This window comes from Lytechinus variegatus, chromosome 13, assembly GCF_018143015.1.
Source record: "Lytechinus variegatus isolate NC3 chromosome 13, Lvar_3.0, whole genome shotgun sequence".
NCBI lineage: Eukaryota > Metazoa > Echinodermata > Echinoidea > Temnopleuroida > Toxopneustidae > Lytechinus > Lytechinus variegatus.
The window spans coordinates 13,427,806-13,448,141 of record NC_054752.1 but is presented as its reverse complement, the minus strand read 5'-3'; the positions used below and the strand labels follow the sequence as shown (position 1 = coordinate 13,448,141).

At 38.3% G+C, this 20,336-nt stretch overlaps 1 protein-coding gene across 1 annotated transcript; it reads left to right on the top strand.

Annotated features, from left to right (window-relative positions):
• The first annotated feature begins 147 nt into the window (after window positions 1-147).
• LOC447792 (soft fertilization envelope protein 9) lies at window positions 148-14,848 on the top strand. The gene is made up of 14 exons (XM_041623025.1): window positions 148-394; window positions 1,021-1,087; window positions 1,840-2,069; window positions 3,466-3,678; window positions 4,624-4,762; window positions 5,104-5,306; window positions 5,860-6,007; window positions 7,004-7,974; window positions 8,771-8,851; window positions 9,355-9,451; window positions 10,498-10,620; window positions 11,054-11,230; window positions 11,786-11,851; window positions 12,450-14,848. The coding sequence occupies exons 1-14, from the start codon at window positions 284-286 to the stop codon at window positions 14,846-14,848; spliced, it is 5,025 nt and encodes a 1,674-aa protein (XP_041478959.1). The 5' UTR covers window positions 148-283.
• Window positions 14,849-20,336: the final 5,488 nt, after the last annotated feature.

Sequence of the window (20,336 nt, the reverse complement as noted above, 5' to 3'; positions counted from 1 at the left end):
AGCATGAAAGAGACAATTACATTTGCATGCGGTGCAATGTCAGTAACACCTGGTACAATAAGGGCAAGAACCTACACACAATGAGTAAGGAATGAGCGTCCAATTAAGTTGGCATAACACCCTCACGTATGCTGTAGGGCGCGGCTAAATGGAAAACCTCCACAGATTTGGTAGAAAAACCGCCGTCGGATGAGGAGCGCGGGAAGGATTCAAAAAAGGACATTGCAATCTATAGTTTTGTCATTTTTTCGGCTGCCATTTTCCTCTTTGATCTTAGAAGAAAATGGCGGCTCTCTTCCACGTTCTCATGGCTCTACAGTGCACTATCTCCATCGTTTTAAGTAAGCCTGTTGAATTGACTGAAAGTTGGAAAGGCTCACCCAAGAAACAACCGGTAAGCAAGAAGAAGCTTTCCAGAGGTTGTAGTTATGACAGTTTTATTCATATGACCTAATACGTATCAAATAATTGAATTCATTGTTTTCTATACGTGTTCATTATGACTTCCATTCTTGATGCATTGTCATAATAATCCGAGGTGTCTATATTCTATGTTTGAACAGATCATTGAAAAGGTTGAAATTAGAGAGCTGTATTTTACAAAATGATTACGCAATTGTCACATCAACGAAAATCTTTGAAAATCTGTGAAGCCCTTCTATAGAAAGAATTAATGATCTACTGAATACTGATAGATGTGACAGAAGAGGCATTTTAAGTGAAATATATACAAAAACAATGGGAAAGTTGTTCACATGTGATATCACACATCTTTGTCACATTGCAAATTGGAGAATCAACATTACATTAATGATCTAAACTTCAAATGCTCATACCTTTCTTATTACTCATTCAATTGTTCTCAAACTTTCGTTGATTTGTTTCTTTGATTTTTTCTGTTTTCACAGACACAAGCTTTTTCGTTTCAAAGGTTTCATTCTCCTTTAATAATGTAGAAGAGTAATAAAAGAAGGTCTGCATGTAAATTGTGTTTTATTGATCCATCTTTGAATTTTATAGATCTGGAGAGATCAACCGATGGACATCGGCAATGAGATCGACCTTGGCAAGAGAAATGCATTCGGAAGTGAGTTTCTTTGTATGATTGCGTCGAGAAGTGACATGATTATCAATTTATCATATTTTCTATAGTTGTTCAGTTTTTCAGGAGGCTTTTGTCACTGGTTGGATAATTTCTATTGTTTTCACTCTCTTATTTCACTCTCTTTTCACTGAAGTGAAATGAATCTGAGATCGCGGAAACGGTGAAGGTTGGGTGGGCTTTGCCCCCCCCCACCTCCCTTACTTTTTTTCCCAAACCATGTACAAAAACGTAAACATGACCTTCTGATTAAATTTTCGCATGGTCAATCCCCCCCCCCCCCCTTCAAAACTGTTTCGCGGCCCATTGTGATTGTATCCTATTTATTCATAAACTCGAAAACACACAATTCAATGTAACATTCGATACTTTTAATTCATTCACTCCTTTATTGAATTCAACTCATTACATTCATAAAACACATGGATATACAGAGGAAAACACAAGAATTGACGTATGAATAAGGAGACAGCTTAAAAAGAAACCAGTATACAGTGGCGTCAGCAAATATCTAAATCACATTCAGATTGAATAAATTAGCATAATATCAAGGTAATACAAATTTAAAAGAAAATATTGATATCCCAGGACAAACCCTACACATAACATGAACAAGAAAGAGCTTGAAGAAAATCTCAATATAATAAATTGTACATAATAGCTGTTTTTTTATATCCTGAGACGGTATAGTTTCAGTAAGGTTTTTAACCCAATTTTTCAATTTTTTCATATGTCAGATTGCATGCCACCGGGATCCGATGTCCCTGGGTTCCGGTGTGCAACGAGTCAGGAATGTATCCCTTTGGGTGAGGTCTGCGATGGCGTCAATGATTGCGACTTCGATGCCTACGACGAGACGGATGATGCATGTATGGTAGTCCAATGCGAAGGATTCCTCTGTACCGATGGGTCGTGTCTCCTCGCCGAGTTCGTGTGCGATGGATCTTACGATTGCAGTGATCGCATGGTAAGTCAGGAGCGGATCCGACAGGGAGGGGGCAAAAGACACCCCTGATCAAGGGCGGAAATCCCTGGGGGACGTGTCCCCCCTACTCAAAAGAGTAGGGGGACACAATATCAAATGTCCTCCCTAACATTTGTGGTCTTTTATGATGGTAAGAAATACACCATTCAAAATCGAAATAAAACAAGTATTTTAGGAAGAGATGACCTTACTTTGGAGTTGATAACTTTTTTTTTTTGCTTGTCAAATTTATTTTCGTCGAAATGATCTTAAATTTGGGGTGATAACATTTTTTTTGCTTGTCAAATTTTCCAGCCCCTTGTCCCTCCCCCCCCACCTCTTGGGAGAGATTTCCGCCCCTGCCCCTGATCCATCTGATTTTTTCCAGTTTTTGTACCTGGTCCCTCCCGCCCCTTCTGATTAATACTAGATCTGTCCCATATTCACAAATTGTATTGAAGAAAATTTTTGTTTGCTAGTTTCAATTACACCATGGAGCTACCTAGTAGCTTCGTGGTTTACTGTATTGGAGTGGTCATTGCCTTTAGTGTATATGACCTTTAGCTTATAATTATTGTAAAGGGTTGAACTAATTCGCATCCAGATCTGCTTCCTTAAAGGGATGCTCCGGGCGGAAAATAATCTGATTTTAACAGATAAAGAAAATCAGACAAACACTGAAAATGTGATCAAAATCAGCAAAGGAATAACAAAGTTATAGCATTTTAAAGATTTGAATTATTCTGGTGTAACACTTTTAGACATATCTTCATATATATATATAAAGTTGGCAAATTAATGATGTCATGTCCCCACTTGTTCTTTTCTATTTTATTAAATGAAATTGGGTTTATTCAATTTTTTTCTACCAAGAACTGAAAAAAAATGGATTGACAGCTGATTTAGTGCAATAGATATTCATTGCTGCAACTTCAATATAAAGGAGATACATTATTCACACATGTATGAAAACATTAAACAATTATGATTTCATGTAAGACTACAAAAAAGGAAAGTGGGGATGTGGCATCATCAGCCCATCTAATGATTATTCACGATGAAGTGCATATAACTATTTTCACAAGATATTGCTGAACTTCAAAATAAAAAAATCGTTATTTGTTGTCCGATTTTGATGAAATTTTCAGCAATTTGCTTTGTGAATATTACTCTATTCATTTAAATATAAATATTTTCAGACCGGAGTACCCCTTTAATTACAAGTTATTGTTATATACTTTTAACCGAAAAATCCACTTGAATGTGTTATTATTTTTTCTTTCCATTTCGGTTGGTAGAATCTTGGTTAGGATTGGGAGTACTTTAAGCAAGGATCGATCAGATAATTTTTTTTATGAGGAATGAGTAATACTTTTTTTTCAAAATAATGTGTTTATAGGATGAAGAGGAATGTAGCATGAATCAGTGCAGCGCTGATCGCTTCCAATGCCGGAGTGGACGGTGTATCCCAACCTTCTGGCGGTGTGATATGCTTGAGGACTGCCAGGGAGGGGAGGACGAGCGAGGATGCGATGAACACGTTTGTCCGGGGGACGAATTTCGCTGTGACACCGGCTCTTGTGTCATCCGCCTTTGGGTTTGCGACGGTCAGGTACATAAAGGAAATAAATGTACTGACAAGTATTTAGAATCACACCTCTATATATTACAATTTATCACGAATAAAGTGGCAAACTGAGAGCTTGATGAGAAAAGGAAGCCGGACATTTGAATTGATTGGGTGGGGATATATAATAATGGTTATCTTCATGCATGTATATGCGCGATCATGTTTTTAATTAATTTCACATGATTGCTTGATTTATTTGACGGTGCAGTACAATATGCCATTACATTCTATATTGTTGTGATAAATTCACAAATCTATTGATCTTTAATGAATGTTGCCATTAATTAATGACTGTTTCCTTTGTTTCTTGGAAAATATCATGTGAATGTGATACACAGTAAATAAAAAAGCACGTTCCTTTGACCCGTCACTATTAGTTGTTTAAACGCAGAAATGTTTTAACTTTTTAAAACAATTTGTTTAAAATTTAAACTTGGTTAAAACTTGTATAAAATTATTCTTACAATCATGGGCATAAAACAACGCGCTTGTTTTTTTTACGTGAGATCATTCACAATTATATTGGGTATACAACATGAATGCACTTGTATCCTGGGTTAGGCTCATTGAAAATTATAGGCAATGTCTTGGTCTCAATCAGGCGCCTTTTTTGGCACTTCATTTTTTTTTACATTACACCATAGATGTCAATTTATTATTTGTCTGGTTCATAACATTTCAAAACGGACCAAAAATACATCGGTTTCAATTGGGCTAATTATGTATTCACGAGGTAATATCTTGGACCCCAACGGACTGATTCCAACAAAATTGGCCGGGGCATTTTTGGAGGTATTTCATGATATTCAATCCAAAATAATCAATCGCTGACATGCAAGAAGGAAAATAGATGACGTCATACGTTGATACTCTTCATGAAAATACTAAGATTTTTTTTCATTTGTAATTTCATATTATATATCTTAGAGTGATTGTCCCCATGGCGAAGATGAGACAGTTGGTTGTAACGTCATTGTGGACTGTGATGACGACCAGTTCCAGTGTGGAGACGATTCGTGTATACCTAAAAATTGGGTCTGTGATGGAGTTGACAACTGTCCCTTAGGTATCAATCTGAGAGAAAAATTAATCCTTTCAGGCTAATGAATCTGCACACACATTATATTTTGCATAAACAAAAACACTAAACAAAACATTAAAATGTTCAGTGGGCAGAGAGGTAAAGTTATTGGGCTATATTTAAGACCAAGGGGGGGGGTAAAAAGGAGACAATGAAGGGAAGGAAAACCAAAAACGGGTGAAATAATTATGAATCATCTTATATCAAATATATCTATAAATCAGATTTTTTATCATTATGTCAATATTTTTGCTCCTACGCTTCGATTGTTTGAAAATTTTCCCATTACTAGATGTCTGCTCCCCTATTTTACACTTCTGGTACAGGTGAAGATGAAAACCAAGATTGTTGCAAGAAGAAAGAGTTCCGCTGCCATACCGGGCAATGCATCCCTGAAGAGTGGCGCTGTGACGGACGTATTCGGGACTGTCCTTCGGGAGAGGACGAGGAGGACTGTGGATGCGGTCCGAATGAATTCCAGTGCGACAGCGGGACGTGCATTCTGGATACCAAGTTCTGTGACAATGTGGTAAGCAAATGGAGTCGGACAAGCACAGGGGCGTATCAAAGTTATACCAGCGAAGGGGGAGGGCTTTCTTTAAACAAAAATTACAAGGGGACAGGGAGGCAAAAGCCTTAGTATCATATTTGAACCAGACTTAGGTCGGTTCTGATTGGATCTGTGCCGGCACATGAAGTTTGGTCGTCTTAAACGTTTTCGCCAGCCCAAAAGGCCCTTGATGGGAAAGTGGCAGACAGATTAAGACAAACTTCAGGGACGCACCATTATATATCTATAGTGGGGCTGGAAGTTTTTCAAAAATAAATCGACTTGCTGTATGAGCAAAAAAAAAATCAACATCAAAGTAAAATAAGAAACTTGGTCCATTGACAAATCATCTTAAAGGGGCATTAAAATGGACTGAGGAAAAAAAAGCTTTACTCAAAGAAGAAAGGAAAAAATATTGCATCAATCCAAGATTCCAGCCCCCCCCCCCCCCCCCCGGTATCTAATGGTGCGTCCCTAATACACAAAGTGCTATTACTCTATTATTTACAATTTCAATATTGTTTTTTTGTAGATTGACTGTGATGATGGTGGGTCCGATGAATCAAGATGTCCAATCATTGATCCTATACCTGTATGCAAAGCAGCTGGGACGGTCAAGTGTATGTATGGACAGGTGTGTGCTGTAGTATGCAATGGCATCAGAGAGTGTCCAGTGAATGGTAAGTGTGCGGATCAAATTTGTTATTTTAGTTTCCTCCATTTGGCGAAGGAGTGTTTACTAGTTCAGTGGGTTTTTTTTATCGTGTTCGGGAAGAGCCGTGGAAGAGCCGTGGTGTAGTGGTTCTGACCCTCGCCTTGTAAACAGAGGGTCGTGTGTTCGAATCCCACCACGGTCTAGCGTCCTTTGGCAAGGCGTTAATCCACACTTTGCCACTCTCGACCCAGGTGCTAAATGGGTACCCGGTAGGAGGCGAAAAATATTGTAAGTTTGATTTTGCCAGCGCCATAATGTGGCTGCGACGAATGCAAGGAATGCTCCCCAGGGAGTGGAAATTGTGTACTTTTCGTGCTTGATTGAAATGAATCCAATGACCAGGGTAATGTGTTGTAAGGCGCTTTGGGCCATTCTGGGAAAAGCGCTTTATAAAAATTGGCTATTATTATTATTATATGTCTTAATACACCAGGAGCGCTTCATTATGTTTAGAGGTGCACTTAAATTGTCTTTATAGCATGATGATATAAAGCACTATTAAACTCCTCGTCAACTTCTTTTTTTTCTTTATTTGAGCTATACATCCATATTTTAATTAGGCATAATTTATTCTTTCCCGACATGGATATTTTCTGCAGCATTTTTCCCGTTTGATATTTTCTATTAAAGGCGTTCTATAACAGTCGTCACCATCACCACGGCAAAATAGATATTAATTCCGTGAACATTTTCATCAATAGTTTTTCAGAGGAATATTTATTGCATTATAACAGAATTAGTTTTCATGATGTATGAAATGTGGAAGCGTTAAGGCTAGCTAGGAATAACCCTTGCATAAATCGTGTCGTATAGAATTCATATGGATAACACATCTTGTCACTGTAAGACTAATGGAGAGCTCGAAGAACAATTAGAAGTAGTTTCAAGTACATTTCAGTAAATGGTATATCACGTTTTACCTAAATACTTAACAATTTTTCCTTTAATATTTTTAACACAGGTGAAGACGAAGTTGGGTGTCCAGTGACGAACTGTCAGCCTTCAGAGTTTGAATGCCGAGACGGTCAGTGTTTACCGGCTTCGGATATATGTGACGGATACCCGCATTGCTCCGGAGGGGAAGATGAGATTGAATGTCCTCTGACTAACTGCTTAGCATCCGAGTTTGAATGCCGAGATGGTCAGTGTTTACCGGCTTCGGATATATGTGACGGATACCCGCATTGCTCCGGAGGGGAAGACGAGATTGAATGTCCTCTGACTAACTGCTTAGCATCGGAGTTTGAATGCCGAGACGGTCAGTGTTTACCGGCTTCGGATATATGTGACGGATACCCACATTGTTCCGAAGGGGACGACGAGATTGAATGTCCTCTGACTAACTGCTTAGCATCCGAGTTTGAATGCCGAGATGGTCAGTGTTTACCGGCTTCGGATATATGTGACGGATACCCGCATTGTTCCGAAGGGGACGACGAGATTGAATGTCCTCTGACTAACTGCTTAGCATCCGAGTTTGAATGCCGAGATGGTCAGTGTTTACCGGCTTCGGATATATGTGACGGATACCCGCATTGCTCCGGAGGGGAAGACGAGATTGAATGTCCTCTGACTAACTGCTTAGCATCCGAGTTTGAATGCCGAGATGGTCAGTGTTTACCGGCTTCGGATATATGTGACGGATACCCGCATTGTTCCGGAGGGGAAGACGAGATTGAATGTCCTCTGACTAACTGCTTAGCATCTGAGTTTGAATGCCGAGATGGTCAGTGTTTACCGGCTTCGAATATATGTGACGGATACCCGCATTGTTCCCAGGGGGAAGATGAACGCGATTGTTCGCTACCAATTGTACCAACTGAATCTCCGTATCCTGTAACGAGCCCACTCTCCATCGTATGTGGACTGCCATTGTTTTTTGAGTGCCCGGATGGTACCTGCATATCACGTGACCTCCTCTGTAACGGAAAGGTATGAATACTAAGAGGGCGCCACCCAAATGTTCATTAATATTGTCGATCTAAGCATTTTTATTAGTTCTCACATCAAAACTATTAAAAAAAACTTTAAAAACTGATGAGGAGAGGTGGATATATCCAGACTAAAGTCAAGCGCATACTATGCCATCCGATGAGACGCGATTTGTCTAATACATCGAATTTTGCACTAACTTCAAAAGTTCTAAGAAGTAAGAATATTTCATTGTAAGTTCGGGCAAATGTTAAGAATAATAAAACTTTTTTTGCGGTAAGCTCAGTGGTCAGAGTAAAGTTCAAAAGTTTCAGGTCACAGCCGATGATGACGTCCTTACGATTTGGACTTGGAATTGCTTTTATATCTTAGGGAGGCTCGAACTAGTTTGTATCGCAACAAAATTGCGTAGTGGACGGCATGTTTTAGTTAATTTTCACAACCATTTTTTCATTGGTGTCCGTTGCCCCTCTGACAACGAAAATAGGCCAATCACTAGGCTAAAATAATTCTAAATTAACCATAAGGCTTTTTGTTCGTGCGATAATACGAAAATAAAACTCTTCTCAACGGGTGATCATCCAAATGAAACTTATCTTTTACTCTGCTGTGAGCTAGAAGATGCGTTCTATATCATATCGAAGACCACTATAAATAAATGGACGATGCTTTAAAAAAATGCATCAATAAATGAGTATCGTACGATAACGGTTTGCTGAACAATTCCCGAATTATCATGCTTATCTGAAACAATTACTTCAGTTACTCTGTGAAATATTCTTTTTCATCCTGCTAGTCCGACTGTCCATATAGCGATGCAGATGAGCAAACTGGTAACTGTCGGATCGTTTCTACATGTGAACCTGATGAGTTTGAGGTAAGAATATCAATTGTTGATCTTCACCAAAAAGGATATGAGATGATTTTATCAACCAAGCTATAATCAGCTTAAAAGGAGCACTTTAAGGATAGTGTTTGAACTTAAATTTGGTCAGAATTTCTTCAATACAAGGTATGGTTTCAAAGAACAGACAAAGTACATATCAATGATAGAAGGCTAATACAAATAATGATACATCTTTTTCTTTATCCTCCTAAAGACCATTCCTCACCGATACAAATTTAAATACATACAACAAGTATTTACAAGAAAAGTTATCATGAAGTAACTAAATCGGAAAATAAGAGACAAACTGACATATGACATAACTGGATGACGACTGCTTTTGTCATAGTGGCTTGAATTAATAATTTTCAAAATAAAATATGAATGTTGACATTGCAAATATAACTAGAATTGATTATCTTTAAAATATTTAAAACGGGTAATATTATGATACCATGGGATTATAACGCCATATAGCTTACCTTCTATTACAGTGTGACGATGGGAGTTGTATATATTCAGCGCTTGTCTGCAATGATCGAGCTAACTGTCCCGATGAGTCAGATGAAGCAGTAGAACGATGCGGATTTAGTGAGTATACACCCGAGTAATCTCAACTTCGGTGCTGGTGCTATGACTCAATGTAACACTATCCACTGTTATACAGAATTACACTTATCGCATTTCAAATAGACAATACACCGAATCAGCTGAATTTTCAACACCGAATTCATGTAATATTGTTGGGCGATTTGGTGGTTTGTAATCATTTGTTCTACTAGCAGATGGTCTAATTTACGAATTGTCTCATACCATCGTTGGTAAATCCACGCGATCAACTATTAATGTGGTCCAATCAGGGGCGGAAATCTCTCCCAAAAGGTAGGGGGACAAGCGTCTGGAAAATTTGATAAGCAAAAAAAGAGGCTATTATCTAAAATTTAAGGTCATTTCGACGAAAATATATTTGACAAGCAAAAAAAAAAGTCATCTCGTTTTATTCCCATTTTGAGTGATATATTTCTTAGCATCACCAAAGACCCAAAATAGTGGGGGGGACATTTGATATTTTGTCCCCCCCCCCTACTATTTTGAGTAGGGGGACACGTCCCCCCTGTCCCCCCCCCCCTGGGATTTCCGCCCATTGGTCCAATCGCCACGTCATGCTCACTTGAACGTAATAGGTCCTTGCTTGAGCCAACTGCCATGTGGTGTCATCATCCCGTGTCTTGATGGTCTAATTTCCACTGATTAGAGTATTGTACACAATATTCATCTAAGCCAAGCAAATGATTTTATATGCTTGGCCCATTGTTGTCAGTAATCACTGCTTAACATTGCCCAACACAATTTCAGATAAGATCTCAAGTAATGTTCTTTGTAATGCACAAGTGGGACCTTTGCTGGAGACGGAGACAATATGGTTAATATTTTGAACTGTTTCTTTTCTGTCCCGACTTGTTTATGACAGTTGATATGCCAATATTTCGCAAAATTTGATTTTCTTCAGTAGCAACGATGAAAAAAATATATGGTCTCTTTTATATCCAAGGCATATACCTCACTCCATTAGTTCAATTAGCGTAAGGAAGTTATCATATCTTACATGTACCTTATCAAACCTATCCACGTCTCAGATCTGTGTAATTCTGAAGATGGTTTCAGATGTCGAGACGGATCTTGTATACCTCTGTACCAAGTGTGTAATGACGTCATCGATTGTCCTGATGGAGGGGATGAGGATGACTGTGCTGCAATATGTGAGTTTGGTCAAAACAGCATGAAGCAAGATAAAGAGAGTTAAATGGGAGGAGGAAGAGTTCGAAGATAAATATGAATATGGACCTCTCACAAATTGCAAGGAAAGAAATGGCTTCGCGCTCGCATTATGTTGGAGAGTACAGCTTTAATCTTTATTACTAAACTCAATGATCCCTTTTTCAATAGTTTTGAAAAATACTTGATATTCTATCTTAGCACTGATTTCAATGAGCGCCATTGGCATTTTATCATACAATTTTGAAGTTTTTTCTTGGTTTATCGTTTCCGTTCATCATGATTGGTATTTCACTATAGCTCAGCCCTGTAATACCCTTTTCTGTCTCTTCCCACAATCATTAAAAGACTTCAAATATTTTCAGCAGAATCCTTTATCAAATTTGATTTTTTTTCTATGATCTCTCCTTTAATAAGATACTAGACCAGGCATATGTCCCGTACATCCCAACATCGCATACGGAGGAAACAATATCTGCGTCGACAACTGTTTTCAAGATACAGACTGCCCCGAACCAATGAAATGTTGTCCGGCGCCCTCTGCGTGCGGCCTAACATGTACCACCGTCTTCCTTCCTTCTAACCCTTTGACAGGTATTTTCTACATGTATTTAATTTGATCGATGTTGAAGGCCGTATTTTCGTACAATATATTCAATATAATGAAAACAACACAGACAGCACAGTGCTGCAGTGTTTTACTGGCCATTACTACGAACAACACTGAATAGAATGTCAATTGCATTGCTTAACTCTAATATTTGACACATAAAACGGCTTGGGCCACCCCCCCCCCCCCCCGTTCGAAGTCCGATAGTTTCAATGGAGTCACAATTTTAATTTAATTTCATTTGCGGCGCTGCAAAATGATGGAATATGGTCTAGAACATACTTAAGAACTTATTCATCCCCATGGGTAAACAATTATTGTATGAACGCTGCATTATATTTCAGTTCGTACTGTTCTTTAACAGATTGTTTTCATTGAAATGTCCGTGTGCTTCACTCATCTCCCTTCATTAAAATAAAAACGATTTCTGGCGAGCTGTTTTATTCTTCATGAAATCCTACGTTTATGCTAACCAAGTGACGTTTAATGAAAAAAAACACGTTTTTTTATTCTTACACGTTTTTTATTCTTTTATCAAGGTTTGGCAGAGCTGGCAAATTTTGTTGAGACTCTTCGTGATGGCCTAGATATTATCAATAATGAAGGTAAGTGTGTTTATTTGGTATGTTATTTTATTCTTTTTCGTCCCCTGTGCCTGGGTGGCGAGAAGCGAACTGAATATCTATGACCCGCAGGTCTCTTCTATCGAGTTCTTAATTGATACATACCTTGGTATGATCATAAACCAATTAGGGATAGCTCTTTCTACCATTCTAGGAAAGAAAATGAATGATATTCAATATCTTCTCTTTTTCTAGCTACGAAGCACTGCTTCTATGGTAATTGCCGGATAAAACGTCCGACAGGTCATTTCAATGAAACGACCCCAGGTCGCAACTGGGATATTTTCCAGGGTAGGGATAGCGGTTTGGCTAGAAAGTGTGGAAAATTTTCTTTGGTAGTCCTTCCCATGCAAGTTACGTCATAGTTTTTTTCTTCTTCTTAGTATTCTTTTTCAGTTAGTCAGGTTGTCGAGTCTTTCTGTGCAAGAAAGTGCGAACAGACAAGGGTTTACCTAATTGGAGCTATGGTTTAAGACAAATTGACTGTTTTAAGTAATTATTTCCAATTGCGTGATATTTCGCGGCAGTAACGGATCGAATCACTGCCATGTTTATACGACTTTTATTTTTTGTAAAACAGTTGCAATCCTGACAGACGATGTGGATGATATAGAAACACGACTGAAGAGCCTTGAGACAGATACGCGTCTACTGAGACAGGATGTGGATATCCTCAAGCAACAGGCAACAGCGGGTGACAGACCACAAGCACCAGTTTATCCTGCACCATATGAATCGGAGCCTACCACACCGAAAGTGGTAGATAGCTATGTCAAACCTTACCAGCCGCAAGATGTTCAGCCTTACAAACCAGAAGACGTGCAACCGTATGAACCAGTAACCAAACGACCTAACGAACCGGAAGAACCTTACGAGTCTTATAAACCAGAAGAACCGCAATATGTTCAACCTTCTGAACCACAATATGTCAGACCTTACACACCAGAAAACGTTATAACCTATGAACAAGAAACACCCTTGTCTTATAAACCACAAGACGAACCAGAAACCGTCCGACCTTACATCCCGCCACAAGACGTTAAACCATACGAGCCAGAAACCGTTCGTCCTTATGAACCAGAAGATATCCAACCCTACGAAACAGAAACAGCCCAACCTTATGAACCACCACAAGATGACCAACCCTACAAACCACCTCAAGATATTAGACCTTTCGAACCACCACAAGATGTTAGACCTTACGAACCACCTCAAGATGTTAGGCCTTACGAACCGCCACAGGATACAAGACCTTACGAACCACCTCAGGATACAAGACCATACGAACCTCCACAGGATACGAGACCTTACGAGCCGCCGCAAGATAATAGACCTTACGAACCACCTCAAGATGTTAGACCTTACGAACCACCTCAAGATGTTAGGCCTTACGAACCGCCTCAGGATACAAGACCTTACGAACCACCTCAGGATACAAGACCATACGAACCTCCACAGGATACGAGACCTTACGAGCCGCCGCAAGATAATAGACCTTACGAACCACCTCAAGATGTTAGACCTTACGAACCTCCACAGGATACAAGACCTTACGAGCCGCCACAGGATACAAGACCTTACGAGCCGCCGCAAGATAATAGACCTTACGAACCACCTCAAGATGTTAGACCTTACGAACCACCTCAAGATGTTAGACCTTACGAACCTCCACAGGATACAAGACCTTACGAGCCGCCACAGGATACAAGACCTTACGAGCCGCCGCAAGATAATAGACCTTACGAACCACCTCAAGATGTTAGACCTTACGAACCACCTCAAGATGTTAGACCTTACGAACCTCCACAGGATACAAGACCTTACGAGCCGCCACAGGATACAAGACCTTACGAGCCGCCGCAAGATAATAGACCTTACGAACCACCTCAAGATGTTAGACCCTACGAACCACCTCAAGATGTTAGACCTTACGAACCGCCAGAGGATACAAGACCTTACCAACCACCTCAGGATACAAGACCATACGAACCTCCACAGGATACAAGACCATACGAACCACCTCAGGATACAAGACCATACGAGCCACCGCAAGATACTAGACCTTACGTACCACCTCAAGATACAAGACCATACGAACCTCCACAGGATACAAGACCTTACGAGCCGCCGCAAGATAATCGACCTTACGAACCACCTCAAGATGTTAGACCTTACGAACCACCTCAAGATGTTAGACCTTACGAACCACCTCAAGATGTTAGACCTTACGAACCACCTCAAGATGTTAGACCTTACGAACCACCTCAAGATGTAAGACCTTACCAACCACCTCAGGATACTAGACCATACGAACCTCCACAGGATACAAGACCTTACGTGCCGCCGCAAGATAATAGACCTTACGAACCACCTCAAGATGTTAGACCTTACGAATCGCCACAAGATAATAGACCATACAAGCCACCTCAAGATGTTAGACCTTACGAACCACCTCAAGATGTAAGACCATATGAACCGCTACAGGATACAAGACCTTACGAGCCGCCGCAAGATAATCGACCATACAAGCCACCTCAAGATGTTAGACCTTACGAACCACCTCAAGATGTAAGACCATACGAACCGCCACAGGATACAAGACCTTACGAGCCGCCACAAGATACTAGACCATACAAGCCACCTCAAGATGTAAGACCTTACCAACCACCTCAGGATACTAGACCATACAAGCCACCTCAAGATGTAAGACCTTACGAACCATCACAAGATACTAGACCTTACGAACGGCCACAAGATCCTAGACCATACGAACCGTCACAGGATACAAGACCTTACGAACCGCCACAAGACACGAGACCATACGAGCCACCTCAAGATCCAAGACCTTACGAACCGCCGCAAGATCCTAGACCATACGAGCCACCTCAAGATCCAAGACCTTACGAACCGCCGCAAGATCCTAGACCTTATGAAACACAAAATACCAGACCCTACAAACCGCAAGATGTTAGACCTTGAGTACTTAACGATGTGACATTGTATGTACGGGGTAGTTGTTAAGACCTGACTTACCATGAAATACAGGGCTGCAATCTTTGTTAGTATTGTAAATCGGAGGATGACACGGGTGAAAGAACATAATTTCAATTAATCAATGCAATCAAACTTAAAAGATGATTGTTCTTCGGTAAATCGTAGATTATAGTTAATATAATAACTAAATATTTTTTTTAAGAATAGACAGGTATGTTGATGATGGATGATACATTTCAAAAGCTACTTATGAATTCAAATTTCATGAAGATTATCATTATGTATTCAAAATCAAAATTGTAAATACAAATTACCATGGTTTTTATTATCATAATTGTTCCCATAATTTTCATTTTCCGTTAATGTTCTTGACACCTTGTGTATCCAGATAGTCATGCTAATAATAATGCACTTGGTGGCCCTTACGTCTTGAATTAGAGTGCAAGATTATATTTTCTATAATGAATTCAAAGAATCTTCAATATGTTATGTCTGTACAGCATTACAAACAGTCGTTCTGTTTTGTGTTACTTGCAACTTATGTAGGAATGTATGTATTATTTTTATGACAGTATACCATATACTATTTTAGCAATCAATTTATTTTGCGCATTGTTGATTGTAGATTAAAACCGAAATTTGATTTCGCTATACAATTGATTGTTGATTGTTTTTTCTTGCAGTTGAGAATGTCCTTTGCAAGGTAACAGACAGTGTAAAAAGAAATTCAAAGATCACGTTTATCTTTACAAAGTTTGATCTGAATAAAAGGAGAAAATCAATAAAGCACAACATTGATAATTTCATCAAAGTCGTATATGAAATAACATATACGACTCTTTTCATTTTTTTCTCTCACTTTCACAAAACAATGCTGATGATAATTACATTATGCAATTGGGTGAGTTGACGCAACTGTACCAAACACTACTATATATTTCATACTTTATCATTTGACGTATTAAATATTTCCTTTTTTTGTTAGTAATGCAAAACTTGATTTGATTTAATGTGGATTCGTAAAGACCAGCGTAATTCGATTTATCTCTGTTATTTATTGAATTCAACTTATTTTTTATATGGGCTTAGCCTTTAAAACAGACTTTTTTCATTTATTTGTTTATATTTATTTTGACGACATTTTACCATCCAGATTGCAGACGCTTCCTGCAACTTTGAGGATCTATTGAAATGCCCGTCAAATTACAGTTGACAGATTAGGGTCATCGTCTTAAGATTCGGACCGGACGAAAAATGGCTAATTGCAGAGTCCAGGACGACACTGCTATTTTGATTCACCGACTGACGACAAAGGCTGCTTTGTTATGGAGAGGTTTTGACAAAAGAACTTCTGCGTTATTAATAGCGACTGCGAACTGACTTCTAAAATGCCCTCATATTCCATAAGACCTGCTCTCATCAGGGGCCGCGCAACCGGGACGTCAGTCCTTGAACATTAAAGGAAACCACAACCAAGAAGAGAAGTAATCTTATTGGAACGAGTGAAATGAGAGGAACAATTAAAAAAGTTTCATCAAATCGGTTATGAAATAAGCAAGTTATGGGAGTTTGAAAACTCTTGTTGTACTGTCTACGGGCATCCTCAAATTGGCAAACGTGCTTCAAAATGGCTGATTTTGTGGACAACTCTCCATTTGTTTTGTACACAGATTTTCAGATTTTCCTCATTATCTTTCAAATTACATCTTGCCTCCTAAGCATAACATATGTCATGGTGAAAATAATCCACACCATATATGTCAAGGTCAGGAGGAGATAATATGAAATATGTCAAATAAAATTGAAAATCTGAAAATATGTGTACAAAACAAATGGAGAGTTGTCCACAAAATCAGCCATTTTGAAGCACGTTTGCCAATTTGAGGATCCACATAGTAAGTTCAACAAGACTTTTTAATCGTCCATAACTTGCTTATTTGATAACTGATTTTGATGAAACTTTTTTTTTTAATTGTTCCTCTCATTTTACTCTTTCCAATAAGATTACTTCTCTTCTTGAGTTTGGTTTCCTTTCAGATCCATGTACAAAAACATGGAAAGGACAATCAACTTTGATTATACATGGTCACCCCCTACACATACACACACACACACATATACCCACGTTTCGCTCGCACCCCTTCCCGTTTTCAAAATCGTTCCGCGTGCGCGGCCCCTGCTCCTAACGCCGACAAACCCCGTCTCCTCCCATCTCCCTCGTCTAATAAAATCTATATGTATATCTTCAAGTGAGATGAAAGTTAAGGACATAATATTGTCTCGATGAATCAAGGAATCGGCGAAGTCACCGTTTTGATAAAGTAAACGACATATTTTCCAACCAGATATAAGCTTTCTATATCAATGCAAAAATAATTAACAGGAATTATTGTTGAAATATCAACATTATCGCTAAAAAATATTGATAACGTGAGTAATGGGAGATGTATGGATCTGAGAAATACATGTAATGCGGAATATGCCAAACCGGAAAATTTGTGTAATGAGCCGAATTGACAACATAATATATAATTCGGAGTAAAAGCATCGAGTCATCAGCAGATGTAGATAATTCCATAATGCTTGGAGTAGGCTTCCATTCCATACCCATAAGAACATTGAGAGGGCTCGCTACATGTAGCTCCAGCCATGAAATTCAACATAATCATTGATGTCTTTATCTTATACTTTGACATTGGACAACATCAAAATAGTATCATTTATGTGACTCAACGTCGGATGAAACATTTTAAAGTATGTAGAAAATATCGCGGAGTGGTCGTGTTGGGTGAGGTTGTCTTCGGTTGTCTTCAGTCAAGAAGAATCAACGCAGGTAAACATCGTTTTTTCGTATTAATTTTCAAATCCAATCTGTGTCCGATACCTTCCATTAGTATCAGGTGCGGAGGGTGTCAGTTGAGTAGTTGCGTCAATATACAGAGAGTTTGATGTCAATATGAGCTCCATCCAAAGATATCCATACAAATAGTCAAACTCGTCATATTTCCATCAAAATTTGCGCTCACGATGTTGAACGCTTAACGCAGCTTATGTCTAAAAGTAAAAACGCATAACTTTAGGTATGTGGTTAAATCAACGAATCCTGAGTTACATAGTAGCTTTAGCTCGTTTTGGAATTTAACCTATTTTTTAAATCAAGTTAGCTCATTATTGAATTTGTAATCAAGTTTTGCAAACTTAAAAAAATGTTCAATAATGTGCATTTTGATTCCAGAATTTCTAAGATACATATACTTCAAAATCATACAGATATTATTCTAATTTCAATTTATACTTTAACATGTTGTTTTTCTTGTGAGCGCTTTGGACCATAATAATGAATCAATTTGGCCGAAAATGGATCTAGTTCCTTATGGAACTAAACTCTTTATAGGCGCGCGGGGTTGAGAAGACAACTAACTAGAGTGCTATTAGCAGACGCTTCAGAGGCGTGACTAAAATACTAGTGAAGGTGTGATAATCCTTCTGAATTTTTGATTGCTTTTCTCACATCGGGCAAGAACGCTTGGAAAAAAAAGTGTCATCTGATTCAGAGTACTTGTAAAAAGGGATGTTTTGATTAAAAAGATAATACAGTACATTAGAAATTGTCAAGATATGATCATAATCATTGCAATGTTTGGTTCTTGGGGTTGCGGTAATGAATTCGGAATGCCACGAACACTCCACGCACGGGGATATAGGCCTACCAGTAGAAAAGTTGGACCAAAATTACACTTTGATAACGGACAAGCTCACCAAAACAAGTTCATTTTTCCTACATCGAGAGGATTCAAATAGGTATAAGACTAATAATGTTATCCAAATTTGTTGTCAAACAAGAAAATCATGGCATTTTGAATTTTCACTTTTTTTCACAAAACAGCGCCTGAAATCGCAATTCATAATATGAATAATAATGATAAAAAATAATCATAAAAATAAAGATAATAGCTGGATTTATAAAGCGCTTTTGCCTGAGGATACAAAGCGCTGCTATTATTACCCCGGCTTTAGCTCGAGCTACCATCACCGGCGGTCAGTGCATTCAAGGAAATAATCCTGCCAGGTAACCCATTCACCTCACCTGGGTCGAGTGCAGCACAGTGTGGAGAATTTTTTGCTGAAGGAAAACACACCATAGCTAGCATTCGAACCCATGACCCTCTGTTTCCAAGGCGAGTCAGAACCACTAGACCACGACGCACCCATATAGATAGTGGATGATATCACATGCAAATTATTTTGTAGTAAATGAATCTTCAAGTTTTTCCGATTTCTAATTATTTTGTATTGAATTCCAACATTTCCGGTGGGTTGTCTTGATCACGAGTATTCAAGTCATCTTGTTACAGCATTGATTAAGCAAAATTATTGAAATATTTCCTATTTCATAAAGAAAACCACGAAAGTTAGTCAATCAAACCATTCGCTCCTTTATGTGTTCGTAGCTTTCTTTTGTGAATAAAGCAAAATTGTAAATATCGTTTTATTATTTTTCTTCTGATTTTAATGAAATGTTTTGTTTATGATCGCATGATTTTTGTCTGTTTTTAGCCAAATCAACTAACCCAGGAAAATTGACCTGATTATTTTGCGTTCTATCATATTGTGGGTTGGATATATTTATATTATTTATATTTATATATATATATATATATATATATTATGCAATAATGCAATATCAATTAATCTATATTTATTATATATATTTGCAATGATACCATATTAATTTGTCCGATCAGTTGTTTTCTATTGTGTCTATTGTACTTCATTTGCTATTTTTATATACTTATTTCGTTATAGAAATACGAAAATGAAATGATTATTCAGAACTATCGTAATAAAAACCACTAATGGGAAGTATAATACATGTTCACGAATCAAACATCATGATGCTGAATTAATACCAGTAAAATATAAAGAGATCCATATGGTGAGGTTGATCAAAGCAGGCTTTCCTTTTTTTTAACAAAAATGGAAACATCTGGTTAAAATATGTATACATGTATATCATTTATTCAGGATTTAAAGGTAATTTTCTTTCAATAACAAGACCCCGTTCATCGCAAGTTCTTGGCATAGCATTTAATAAATATCTCTCAATATTGGAAGGCACCCAACCTATTGTAAAAGTGACGTTTTTTAAAGATTCTTTATTCAGATTTTGCACGGAGAACGACAGAACTTGTTGTTTGCCATCAAGGGGACAGGGGACCTCAATATCTTAACAAAAAAACTAAACATTTCGTAAACCATATTAAAAAAAATATTCTAACTATAAATAAAAAAAATCAACATTTTGGTTGTTTGAACATCTAATTGTTATGAGCCACCCCCCTCTCTCTCTCCCTCTCTCTCTCTCTCTCTCTCTCTCTCTCTATCAACGTCTCCCTCCCTTTATACTACCCCTCCCCCTTCCGATTTCTCTCTTGATTTCTGCCTTCTGTCTCGCCACTGGTGACGTGTGTAA